Below are 12,906 nucleotides of genomic sequence, written 5' to 3' on the forward strand. Positions count from 1 at the left end.
AGCTATGCTGACTCTGGATCTCAGACCATGAAACCAGGCCTTGCACAGATGATTCTGCTGCCAGCTTCAGTCCCTGACTGTGGAATAATTTATACAGGAACAAGAAATTTAACTTTAGGCCTCTACCTCTTGTGTGGGCAAGGACAGCATCCAGAAAGAAGCAAATCCATATTCCTAATCATCAGCTGAAAACCACTGCTCCCTTCACTAAGATTTTGCTAGTAAAATGATGATGGAGAGATTCTTAGTACTTCCACTTAGGCCAAAGCTAACTGGCCAGCACAGGGGAGAATTGAGCCTCCCCATTCCTTATTCTTGATATGGAACTGAGACTTCTGATCACTTTTCAAATAAAAAGTCATTTTCCAAAATCACTCCAGGTGAGCAAAAACCAAACAGACACATTGCATTTCCTGCAACAGACGATTGAGCCAAAAGTCTTCAGCCGTACAAGTGACCGTGCCTTCCTGAGCTTGCTTCTGCCTTTGAAGGATTCTAGCTAAAACCATTATTTTTTAAAGCCAATTTTAAAGACAGTTAACTTTCATTTTATTACAAAGCTTTTATTAAAAAACAAATGCTCAGCACATTAACTCAAACTGGAATGACAAAAAAAATTGGTTGACAGTATTTTTGGCAAAGGCTGTGCCTTACTATTTTAAAAAATGGGTACATCAATGCTCATTTCAACAACTGGCATAAAATCCCACTAACAGGCTAACAAAAACAGATACAAATACAGAACAATTGAAGTAATAATTCAAGTGCTGGGCTTTTTACAAGGAGAAGGGGAATGGGTGAGAAGGAGAACTCACTGCAGTCAGATTTGCTGGATGTATTGCTTATGTTTACAGAGTAGATGATGCAAGACTAACATGTCTACTGACCAGCTGACTGTTGTTACATTTATTTAGTTCTATAGGACACTGTATTATATAGACTGAGAGGCCACTATTTGTTACAAATAGTTTAACAAAACAGCCACCTTTTTTTTCCATACAGATTTTTCCTCTGTCAGAAAAAAAAAAAGAAAAAAAAGAAAAAAAAGAAAAAAAACCCCTCCTTTTATTTAAAAAGTATTTCAGATTTCTGACACTTGTTTAAAAGCTCATACCTAGTAAAATATACACCAAAGAAATTACAAACTAAAAGTTAAAATATAAAAGCATTCAAGTTTCTTAAAAAAAGCTAAAACCAAAATTGATCCTGTTGCACCATTAAATAAAAAGATGGTTGAGCATGTCATCCTGGTCCAGGCAAATTCCATTCCTTGATGTGCTGTATGGGGCAGCTGTAGTCTACGTTATTCTGCTGGCTGAAGCAGGCAGAGACAGCCATGCTACTGTGTTTGCTGACTCAATATGGACACAGATGAGACGGGGGCTTAAGAGTGCAAGGCAGAGGTGAAGACAAAAGCTGCTCTGCTGACTCAGGAGCTCATTTGCTCTATTTATATCAGGGCTGGACCTCATGATAGTGAAGGATTTTGGCAGTGATTGTCTTTATGATTCAGTGTCTCTAGCAGTGACATCAGGTGATGTCACCGGGTGAATGACATCCTGGACAGACTCCTTGGGGGTGGTCTGTGCAGATGAAGGACACACCTAGGGTTTAACAAGCTTCCATCTCCAGAAGGGGTCCTGGTGTTGCCGCCTTTGCTTTGCAAGTTGAGAAAGCATTTCTTTTCCCACCTACAGGGAAGGGGGAGGAAGAGAGAGAGGGTGTCATAAAGACTATCTGAAGCCTTTAAAAAAAAAATGGATTCTCTAAACAAGCTAGTGATGAGTCACTGTAACTCTTAAAACTATTACTGGAATGTGCATTACAATGTCAAAGTTAAATGCAGAATTTATTACTACTTGCTTTTGCTTGAAGTTTGCAACTATACTTATGGAAAGTGCTTTGGTGTAAAGAGATACCAGCTAGAAAGGTGGGGTTATAAACATCCAGCATATTACAGAACTACTTCCCTTTTGTAGTGGATTTCATTTATCTACAACATTTGACCCAGATACCATTACAAAATTAGACAGCCTCAGGCTTTAGTACTGCAGTGCAGTACAGTGGTTGAGGTCAATTAAACCTCTATTTCAGAGCCTCAAGCTCTACTCCTTGCAGACATGAAAAAATGCTGTCTTCTGCAAGCAGTTTGGTAGGGGAATGTGGTGAATGAGGCGTGTGTGAACACTGATTCTACCATCCATCCTCATGACTGGAGAGGATTTGTTCTGCTCTTCAGCCTCCTCGCAAGCAGTAAAGCTCACTAGATCTTGGAAGGATTCATATTTTTAGAGCATATAAAATGGCTCACAGTACAGGCCTTATAGGAATTGCTTATCCAAAGAGGAACAGTTTTTCCTGTCTCTGAATTTTTCCTAGGTCTCTTAATTACATCAGCTGATTTATGAAACTGCCAACTCAACCATCACCCTTGCCCTTCTGATCCAGACAAGCGGGTTGTAACAGGGTCTCCACCCAAAATCTCTCTCTATTGAGTCAGACGTTTTTCCACACATGGACACATGGTCTCCAGTAACTGTTTGGGGGTTATTGGCATCTCAGAAAAACCAACAGTAACCTCTAGGTCTCCATGTACTACTCAACTGCCAAACAGGTAGAAGGCTCAATGAATGAAGCTTTTGAGAGTGATCAAAATTAGCACAAGAAGGCAGTTCAGTGGAAAAGGTAAAGGAATTTTCACCAGAAGAAACACAAAATGCTTAGTCACATAAAGAAGATACAATGCCAGCACCCTGAGTCACACCAGGCAAGACAAAACAAGTTTATGAAGAAATGGTTGAAGCCACAAGTCAAACTTCTTTTAGACTAATAATGATAGATAAACTGCTTAAGCCTGCAAGAGCCACAAGCTGAATTAGCCAGCAAATTTTATATTACATTACATTTCAGCAGTATTTAAACCAGGGCCATTTATAACTGAGCACCCACTTCCCATCAGCTGCAGGATCCATGTAACCCATGGCAACGCAAAGAGTTTCACTCAGTGGCTGAGTAGTGTGGCAGCTCCTGAGTAAGGAGTTACACTGCCTCATGTAGTAGAAAGCGTACAAAATTAGTTTTAGAGGCTTTCTACTCTACCCAGGGTAGAAGGCCTCTAAAACTGATTTTGTAGCCTTTGATTTTTATCAGCATAAGCTGATGCCCCAAAATCTTACTAAACAAGTTGACTCCTTATCAGAGATCACCCACGTGGCTATTGTTATAGTGCAAAGTTGAGGACACTTAAGTTCAGCTGCAGACTAAGGTAGAAAAGACCAGCACGAATTTACAGCAAACTGCTTTGTATAGCTTAGATTTGATGCAGGCTCCCTTGTCACCCAGATACTGCCATCCTTGATACAGAAGGAATAACTTACACCTGCTGCTGGTAGCCACAAAAGGACATTTAAAGCCACTGAGGCCTCTTAAATAGCACAGCTAGAAGTCCACTGGCAAACCCGCAGTTTCAACAGAGGTGGTCTGTATTGACTAATTCAGTTCCTATTTCCTCATAAAACCAACCCATGTCCCAAGTAAAAAAAGCCTCCTGAGCTTCCTGTCTTTTTTTTTTTCTTATTTTTTATAAAGTAGTGCAGTGCTCCATAACACGTGCGGATCAAAGAGCTATGAAGGGCTCTACCTTTCCAAGGAGCACGAAAGAGAGGCCAAACAAACAGCGGAGAAACACTGGGGAGAGCACCCTGCAGCTTTATATTTATTTTGTGCCTTTTCATCCCAGATTTTCAAAGGTTTGATCCAGGTTGCTCTTCCTGGGAAGGTTTTCCTCTCAGTCTTACATGAAAACATTCAGCTTCCTGTTGAGGAATGGCCTTGAGGCGCCAGGCCAGTAGTTCACAGCAGTTTGATACAAGCACTGTGATTCAGAGCTACTCCCCATTAGCAGCCAGGAATGTCTACTTCACTGAAGGAAATGAAATGCTCTTCTGTTGAGATGGTTCCCTGCCTCCTCCCCCTTCCCTTACCAGCAAGCTGTCTTTGAAGTCAGGAGGTTAAAATAACGACTGTGGCCTTGCTCTGGCCCTTCAGCTTTTTCCAACAGTGGCTATTGCTTCTTTCTCAATCCAGAGGCAGCTTTTGCAGCGCCTGCCTCCTTTCCATGGCTCCTAACCATGCCCAGCTCCTCTAGAGAGGCTGCAGACCCCATGGTGATTCTGGAAAGGGGACAGGCACAGGGAAGCCCCATGTATTTTTATTTCCATGCAGTACAGCAAATTACACAGTAGCTATCCTTAAAACAGCATCTAGAACCCAACCTTTCCCCAGCTGCATATTAAGGCTACACGCTGGAAATTGCTTCTCCTGCTGATAAACCAAATAATACCTAAAAAATACGAGTGATGATAGTGTTGCCTTACAGATATAAAACAGGTCAAATCAGGATTCTTTTCAAGAAACCACAGGCATGTGCTAAGGAGACTGAAGATTTCCCACATCTAAGGTTTCTCTGGGGGGCTGCAGCTGAAGTCTCGCCAGGCAAGGCTTGCCCTAGCAAAGCCCAATCCACAAGTGAAGTCGGCGCAAATCAAAGACTGCAATTACAGCTCCCTGGCTGTGGTTAGGCTTCAAAGAAAGTGCTGCAAGTCACATTTTACATATGTGAAGTATTGAGCCTGAGCCACAATAGGAGGCACTGTCTGTGCCATTTGCAGTGTACATCTGACTGCAGGAGGAGAGGGGAAAAAGAAAACAACATCTCAAGAAAGTAATGGACGTAAGATTCAAGAATAATGCAGTGCAAAAAGAAAAGCCTTGCTAGTGGTAAAAAGTGGTAAAACTGTAATTCAGGAATTGCTACAGTAAAACTAAAATCTCCTAGCAAGCCTGGGCTCAGTGGCTGAGAGGATCACAAGGGGATCTGAAGTCCTCCCCATGCTTCAGAATGAGATGGATTGAAGCACGGGTCCACAAAGTCCCGTTCTCCTCCTCTGGTCTTTTAACTTTTCTAGAACAAGGGAGAGAATTAGGCAGCTTCATCCAGTCATGCTAATCAGAAAAGGTTATTGAAGAAAGTCAAGAGTGTGTGTCTGGGTCAGTACAGGAATAAGTATGGAGTAAAAGAGATACTTAACTCTTTGCAGACGGCAAGGGATATTAAACATTTTAAATGAGGTACTTTTTTCCTACACCATTCCCTATCACATTGTTTGGATACAGTTCTAAGAAGAGACAAGACTACATATAACAGGCAGTCATGTGTATTTTTTTAAAAAGAAAAAAGTTCATCTCCAAACCTGTGTTCTAATCTGCTACTTCAAACAACATGGCAAATTCAGGGACCCAAAAGCTGAAACTGTCATTTACTTTGTAAGTCCAAAGTGAATATGTTCAACTTACTGCTAGCCATGGTTTATTCAATGCTCCAGAAACCTGGCTATGCAAAACCAGGTCATTATTTATCAGGGCAGTTCATGCTGTTTGTGAAGTCCCTCTGTATTTCCTTTAAGAGCAGAGCTGGAGAGGGTTTCAGCACAAGCAGATAGATGCCGGCACTGCAGTCTGCTCCTCTTCCTGCCCAGCTGTGCCATGGTTTGTGGGTTTAGCCCAAACCAGATCCTCAAGATATTCAGGGCAAACACAAACAAACACTCCACAACCCTTGTTGTTTCTAAACGAAAAAAGCACCTCCCAACAAAACCCCAGTCATTTTAGTAATCCAATTTGCTGCAGGGTCCCACAAGCTGTTACAAAACATGGATGGAGAGACCTACTGGAGACAGGAAAAAGCCCTCTCCGCAAGAGCTGGATACCAGCCGGCAGCAGAGGAAACTTTTTAAGATGCCTTTGTATCCAAATAAATGACATAAAATTGTACCCTAAAACTGTAACAGATGCTGCCATGTTGAAACTATGTTAGTATGAAGTTTTTCTGTCCAACCCCTCCATCCCCCTTGTTACTTTTAACCTGGGTCCATTATTGGTAACTGTGAATGGAAGCTTCAACAGCAAATTATTCACTGCTGTTTTAAATGCCCTGAATTAATTGCCCCTGAAAATACCTCTCCATTAACTACAGGTGGAGCCTGGAGTCCTTACTTCTGTCCTCATAGTTTGACTTCAGCTAGAAGCATTAATTGAGCAGCAGGAATATTCCTCCCCCAGCCTTCCCAAGCCAGAGACCTCTTCCAGAGCAGATTAGTTTCAGCATGGAAAATGCCCAGGTATTTTAGGGTTCCCATTTTGTGCAGCTGACGGCAGTGATACCAAGCAGGTGTGGCTCTTATCAAAGGCACCCAGTGTAGGCAGCACAAAACTACAAGCCCTATCACCAAGTTACAATCTTTAAAGTTATCTTACTGGAAGACCCAAGACATGTTTTTCCTGTTGGGGGTGGGAGGGGAGAGAGGCTCCACGTTTATAATAAAAACCAGATTGCCTCTAGACAGCTGTCTCTAGCAGCTTCTTAAAGAGGAACAGTATAGTAAGGCAAGGAAGAGCGAGGAAGAATCAGGCTTGACTCCTTTCTGTGTCTTTATGGCATATAATAAATATTCAGATGACTATTTTTAAAATTACTTACTTTCTAGACTGAGAGCTTGGGGCACTGAAATTGCTACTTCAGTTTTCACCTGCTGTAACCAGGAAGAACATGAGGTACTGGTAAAACAATAAGTGAAAATTCTTTCAGAAGAAAGAAATAACATGGGTAGTTTCCTTTGTAAATAATTTTTTCTGCCACAATTAAACATGGGTTAGAATTTACAGTACTTCGAAAGACAATCTCAACAGTTAAATCTTCTGATACTTGGAATAATTTAAATAGTTGTCTTCATGAAACCAAAAGCAAGTCAGATGTAACCTGAATATCTTCTTGTGCTTCCATCAACTCTCCTACACGCAGGCATCCATGGAGCAACATTACAAGTGTAAGACAATGGTACCCAGAAACCACTACAGAATTTAAACATACCAACCTCACTTTGATGCAATTAACTCATCTCATCATAAAATCTCTGCTGGTCCAAAATACACAACAGGAAGTCTGTGTACCTCAAAAAACACACATATGTAAAGAAAACCAACTGTTCATCAAAATGTAGTCCCACCTAGTGTGTGATTTGCCTTCACCAATTCTGTGTAGTTATTTTGGCAATAATATTTTACCATATGCAATTTCAGGTATCCCTGAGATGAAGGATAGATAGAAGGCTCTCATAACGCCTGAGTTTAACTCTGATGCAACTTAGTATTAATGAGGGAATACATATCCTGTAAATTTTGCAAGGAGGAAGCAACTTCAGAAATTATGTACTTTCTGCTTACTTAAGCCTACTTTGTTCTCTTAACCCCTGATCGCACTGCACTGATGCCTGTGGCAAGAACACCAATTCAGAGATGGTTGCTGGTACCACTTTCCTCAGTTGCTTCTACCCTGCTCACACACTACATCCCAGTGCCAGTGATGCCTTCCAGCATTTGCTCCTACCACTGGAAAGAGGAGCTGAAGGTTCATGTCCTCAAAGCTCTCACTAAAACCCATTATGTCTCACTGACTTGCCAGGCTCATATTTTAACTGGCCAGACAGTGGTGCTTCAGTTGGCTGTGCTATGAGCTTCCTTACTTGTACGGCTTTCCAATCTGCAAGCTTTCAAAACTGTCTATATGGTGCAGTCTTAACAAACAGGGGAAGGGTCAGATATTTAAAAGATAATGTGCAGGAAAAGTTTTTAAAGTAGAGGGTTAAGGAACTGCCTGGTATGAGAAGGTTTGCTCTATTAGCAGTATTGCTCTAATATTATGGTTAAGGCTCTTTGGTTTTGTTCTGTTCTTTTGGTTAGTTTTGTCTTCAGGATGGGTAGGTTTGTAAATTAGATGACTTCTGTAATAATAATCTCTAAAATCAGAGACAAATGGAAGCAAAACTCAGTGCTAGGGTGTGCTAGGATTTGTTAAGCTTTGATAGAACTGCATTTGAATACAATTCTGTTGAAATGAGAGGACAGATTTCACCCAAGCTTAGTCTTCAGAAACATATGGGAAAGACTTCGACAGTACCATAAAAACTTGCTTTCTAGCTCATCAGGAACACAGTATCAAAACCTTATGTTGAAATTTTTCATGTAAATACACCAAAAAAGTGAAACTGCAATGCAGACCTGAGAACAACACTAAAATTCTGAAGTTTTCTTCCAATTGGAAATGAAACATTTCAAAACCTTACATCTTATTTGTGAAACAGTTAAACAGTTTGTTTCTACAGAGTTTTTCTCATGATCTTAGACTTCTCAGTCTGGTGGTGAGTTTACTAAATCCACCAAAATACACAGTTTTTATCCAGAGAAGAATGGTGCACCAGCAGTCAACTCCCTGTCCCCACCCTATCCCACAGGAAGAGTCAGAACAATAGTGGTCCCACTGCTCTCCTTCATTCTAGCCCAAGCCGCCTACTGCTAACACCTTAGAAGTGAAACAATAAGGGGTTTTTAAATCACTTGTAAATGTGGTTAAGTTCAAACTTCATTAAGCATCTCTAATTTCACACTAGTTTCTGCAACTTGAGTGTCTTCAACAAAACAAACACATTTACCTCCTGAATTACCAATTTTTCCATTTGTCAGTGTCAATTTAAAATATGAAATGCTGAAGATCAGCTTCATAACTGACCACACTGCATTTATTTTGCAAAAATCCTTAACATTCTTTCCTTATTTCTCTAATTCCATATCTATGCTGATTGTCTAGTTGAAAGTGTTCTGCTGTTCTTTAATTTGTAAAACCTATGCTTTGCTACTACCCTCACTTATCCACCCACAGGCTCTGATTGCACTGAAAATAGCCCTTCCTTCCTTCCTTCACAAGGGACCTCCACCAGGATGACAAAGGGAAGCAGGGACCTGGGTCTGCTCTGCTGCTCCTTTCCCAGCAGGTGTCAGTGCCCCTCTGTACCCACCACCTGCATGGGGCCATGGCTTCTCTTTGGGCTTGCTCTTCTGACCTTTGCCTTGATGTCAGAGAGCCTGCAAGAGAGGACGGCTTCTTTCACCCCAGCAAGATCAATGTCAGGACAGAATTAAGTTGCATGAGGGGACACACCGGAGGGACAGGATGCCATCCAGAGGGATTTGGGCAGGCTTGAGAGGTAGCCTGTGCATGCCTCATGAACTTTGACAAGTGCCAGGTCCAGCAACTGGGTCAGGGCAATCCTAAGCACAAATACAGGCTGGGTGGAGAATGGACTGAGAGCAGCCCTGTGGAGAAAGGCTTGCAGGTGTTGGTAAGTTCTCCAGGCTCTGTTTAAAGCTTTCGAGCAGTCAAATACTATGGGAAAGGGTGGAACATTTGTCTCAATCTGAACTACTCCAGCAGCAATTTCAAGAGCACTGGACAAGCCAGGTTTGAAAACACACCTCAGAAAGGAAGGTACCACATCCTCTTTGCATCTCTTTTCTCAGATGCTGGCCAGAAACTCATGGTCAACCATGACCACAGTCATCAGATGCTTCCTTTCCACAGTATTCTGGCTGTGGACTGGTCCACTTTACAGTCTGCTTTCACAGCCTCATTCCATTTTATTTTTAAGTAATAGGGAAAACATAATCCAGTCACAAATTACTGCCCAAAAGTAACTTCTGTGCTGAAATTTGGCTCCAATTTCCATGTAGGAAATTTGAAATGTTAAGATAATTCATTGTTCAAAGTTAAATGGTCTTAATCTGATCCTTTTAAGTACTTCTGATTGCAAATCAGTATTAGTCAAGTTTTCTTGGTTTTGAAAGTTTTGCTAATGTAGATGCTAATTGTCATGGAATTTTGCAAGCCACAAATACACTTCTCACAGGTTTTTAGATGTCTATTAAGCTTCTCTATCACTCTTTTTAGCCCTTGAAGATATGCCAAAACACAATGTTAAATTATGTCTTTCCCCAATTGCATCCTGCCATATATTGAATGATGTGCCTTTTAGAGTTCGGTACAGAGCAAGCCATAAGAAGTTAAGTATTTCCATGCTGCAGAACAACGAGGAATTTTTCTTGGTACGCTTCTGTTTCTTTACTGATTTCAAAATAGTCATGAGATGCTAAACATGGCCTTTTCTTTTTCTTCCAAAAGTCAGACTGGACAGGAAATTGAAAATCTCCTCTTCCAAGACAGAATTGCTCCTATTTACAAATCCCCTAGAAGGTTGTGCTTAAAGTAAAAAACCACTACTCACCTTTCAGAAAGGTGCTTAATAGGTGATCTCTACAGTGTCCTTAATCTTAGCTTTCCTCATTTCCCTTTCCCTCCCTGGCCTCGCCTCAATTTATTTTTAGCATTATTAGGTCTAATTCCACTCTTGGTTGATTGCAAGAGAAGAGAATAAATAAGAGCTATTTATTCAATAAATCAAAGTTATTTCAAACAGTGTGTTGGACCATGTCAACTGCAAACAAAATCATATTTGGGACAGTTCCACAACTCCTGACGCTTTGGAGTAATGCAGGATAATATAGCAAAGACTGCAGAGGGTCACAGTATTCCTAGAACATTCTGAAGTGTTTTACAAACTGGCCATTCAGCAGGTTGGAGATCACAGAACTCAGTTAAATGCCTGGTGCTGTGTACAACCCTTGGAAAAGGGGCAATTTAATGCTACCACCTTGACTTTACCACTCTAATCATGTTCAAGTTAGAAAGCAGGACTAGAGGTCCACCTTAAAAATCAGTTACTTGCTGAATGTTCATGGACAAAAAAAAAAACCCAACAAAAACCCCACACCCAAAACTTTCACAGTATCTTAAATCATGTCTGTTAGCATGTCTCTTCCGTTACTTTCTTCTGAACATCCCACCACACAACCCTCCCACCATTTCATCCTTCTCACTTACATCACCATAATTACAGCCCTGGCTGATCTCCTTTGTGCTGATCTTGAGATTCTTTCTTTGGTCTTGCCACCTACTCTTTTCTGATTCTTCTCAGATAACAGAACGCTTGTCTCCTTCCCAGACCTCCCACCCTCCTTCTCCCTCTTCCTTACACCATCCATGTGAGTAAGAAAGCTATTCCCAAACTTATTATCTCCATCCAGCAAAGACTACAACAGCTCTGCTGTGGGCCTGGTAAGATATAGTGCTTGTGGGCAAACATTCTTTGGATTAGGCTTGCAGAGGGCAAGAGTCTTAACCTTCAGAAGTTTACTTTGAAGTCTGGCTGATACAGGTTCCCTAATTCATTCTGTGCATCTACTTCCAGCAAGAGCACATCTATACATCTCCGGTGCAGATCATTCACTCGGCATGAAATATGTCGGGAGGCTGCCTTCATGTGCATGCATGGAGACAACAGCACACTCCTCACTCCCTGAAGAACATACTACTGTTTTCAGACTCTGTGTCACAAACTGCCTGAAGACAGAGAGACAGGTACTGCCAAGAGTTTCCACACTGTTACAAAGCCTAAGAGGACACAGGAAGGCAGGAGTGTAAAGGTCAAAGGGAGAGGGAGCCCCCACACTGAGGACATTCAACCTCTAATACCGAAAATGCAGAGAAACTCCAACAAAAGTAGTTCAGCATAGGCAAGACTGTAAGGCATCCAAGAAACAAAATACAATCCCTGTTTTTCAGCTGTCACTTGAACCTTGGTTGTATTCCAATCCCAATCAAGTGCTCTGTATCAATTAAGATAAAAATTATGGGTATTTTGCCTACTGGTATTGTGTTAAGATCAAAGTGAAAAATATTCACAACAGTCATGGACCTGGGCAACTAAGCTGAAATATCAACTATAAAACTCAAGGTTAAAGCACTTTACTTTTCACTAGGTGTAATGCTCTAAGTAATGATATTTTACAGCTACATTTGTTGCCTAGGCTACAGAACCCCAACAATGCAATCCACATCTTAAATCAGCATGACTTAGTCATTGCAAAAGGCAAGGCTGCCTGCTTGCCTGAAAAACTTCTGCTAATTAGGAAGAAAAAAAGAGCACACATTTTGCCTTTTCACTTCAACTTTAAAACGAAAACCAAACCAACAAATCACCAAAGTCTTGTCTTAACCAAGTTTAGACTAACCAGCATAATGGCATAACTTCAGAAGAGGCCTGAATCATGCTGACTGCTGGCTGACACACTGCACACAGGAAACTGAAGTTGGCTTTCTCAGGCTGAAAGTCCAAGCAGAGCAGAGGGCCAACAGGAGCCTGCTTTGCTGACTACTCTTGAGTGCCACGGGGAACCTCTAGCCAAAGCAGGCAGAGAGGACAGAGCCCATTTCTGATACAGTGTGTAGTTGATTTTGAAAAGTTGTTTCATTTTTTGCATGATTCCTGGATTTCTTGGGTAATCTCTCAAGTGCAATTTGGGTTAATTAGACAGTTTAGAAGCAACTAGTGTTTCAAATTAATGCAGTTCCTACTAGAAAACACATCACATGGAGAAAGAGACGGACCAGCCTTCCAACACAGACACTGAGAAATTAGAATCTCACTGTGGTACTGCATGCACTCACAAGCTGACTAGATGGTGTTATTGCACATGTGTGATCACTAGACATTCCACCCTCAGTGCCTGTAATATGATATAAAGAAAGAAAACACATGCTGGAAATACAACAACCACAAAAAACCCCAACCCGTACCACACATTAAATACCAATATGGGAGAAATTCTGAAACAACTGAAATACAGTCCTGTTTTCTTAGCAGGTGTTTTGTTAGTATGCAGGTGAATAAATTGTTTTTAACAGGTGTACCCAGCCAGCCAGAATCTTGTTGATGTCAGCACATAAAATGTGCTCCAAAGCCAGCATCTACCCTGCTCTTGTGAGCTATGACAGTCTGGGAGGGCTTGCACCACTTAATAAACCCATCCCTGGTTCATAAGCAGACTTGCAGTGAGTCAGTGAGGTGTGGTCAGTTTGAAAATATTATGGTTAAGCAGTGAAATGGTGAACACCTAATA

The 12,906-nt window shown here is 41.3% G+C and overlaps 1 protein-coding gene across 5 annotated transcripts in view; it reads right to left on the minus strand.

Annotated features, from left to right (window-relative positions):
• Positions 1-542: 542 nt before the first annotated feature.
• LEF1 (lymphoid enhancer binding factor 1) overlaps positions 543-12,906 on the minus strand; it is a 69,486-nt gene continuing 57,122 nt past the window's right edge. For 3 of the 5 annotated variants that reach the window (XM_033061440.2, XM_033061444.2, XM_033061439.2), the window contains one exon: positions 543-1,691. In XM_033061440.2, coding sequence (XP_032917331.1) covers positions 1,612-1,691 — 80 coding nt within the window. In that variant the 3' untranslated portion in view covers positions 543-1,611. The remainder of the gene's footprint in view (positions 1,692-12,906) is intronic. The other 2 variants (XM_033061445.2, XM_033061442.2) reach the window with 1 other exon arrangement.

The sequence above is a fragment of the Catharus ustulatus genome, chromosome 5, assembly GCF_009819885.2.
Source record: "Catharus ustulatus isolate bCatUst1 chromosome 5, bCatUst1.pri.v2, whole genome shotgun sequence".
NCBI lineage: Eukaryota > Metazoa > Chordata > Aves > Passeriformes > Turdidae > Catharus > Catharus ustulatus.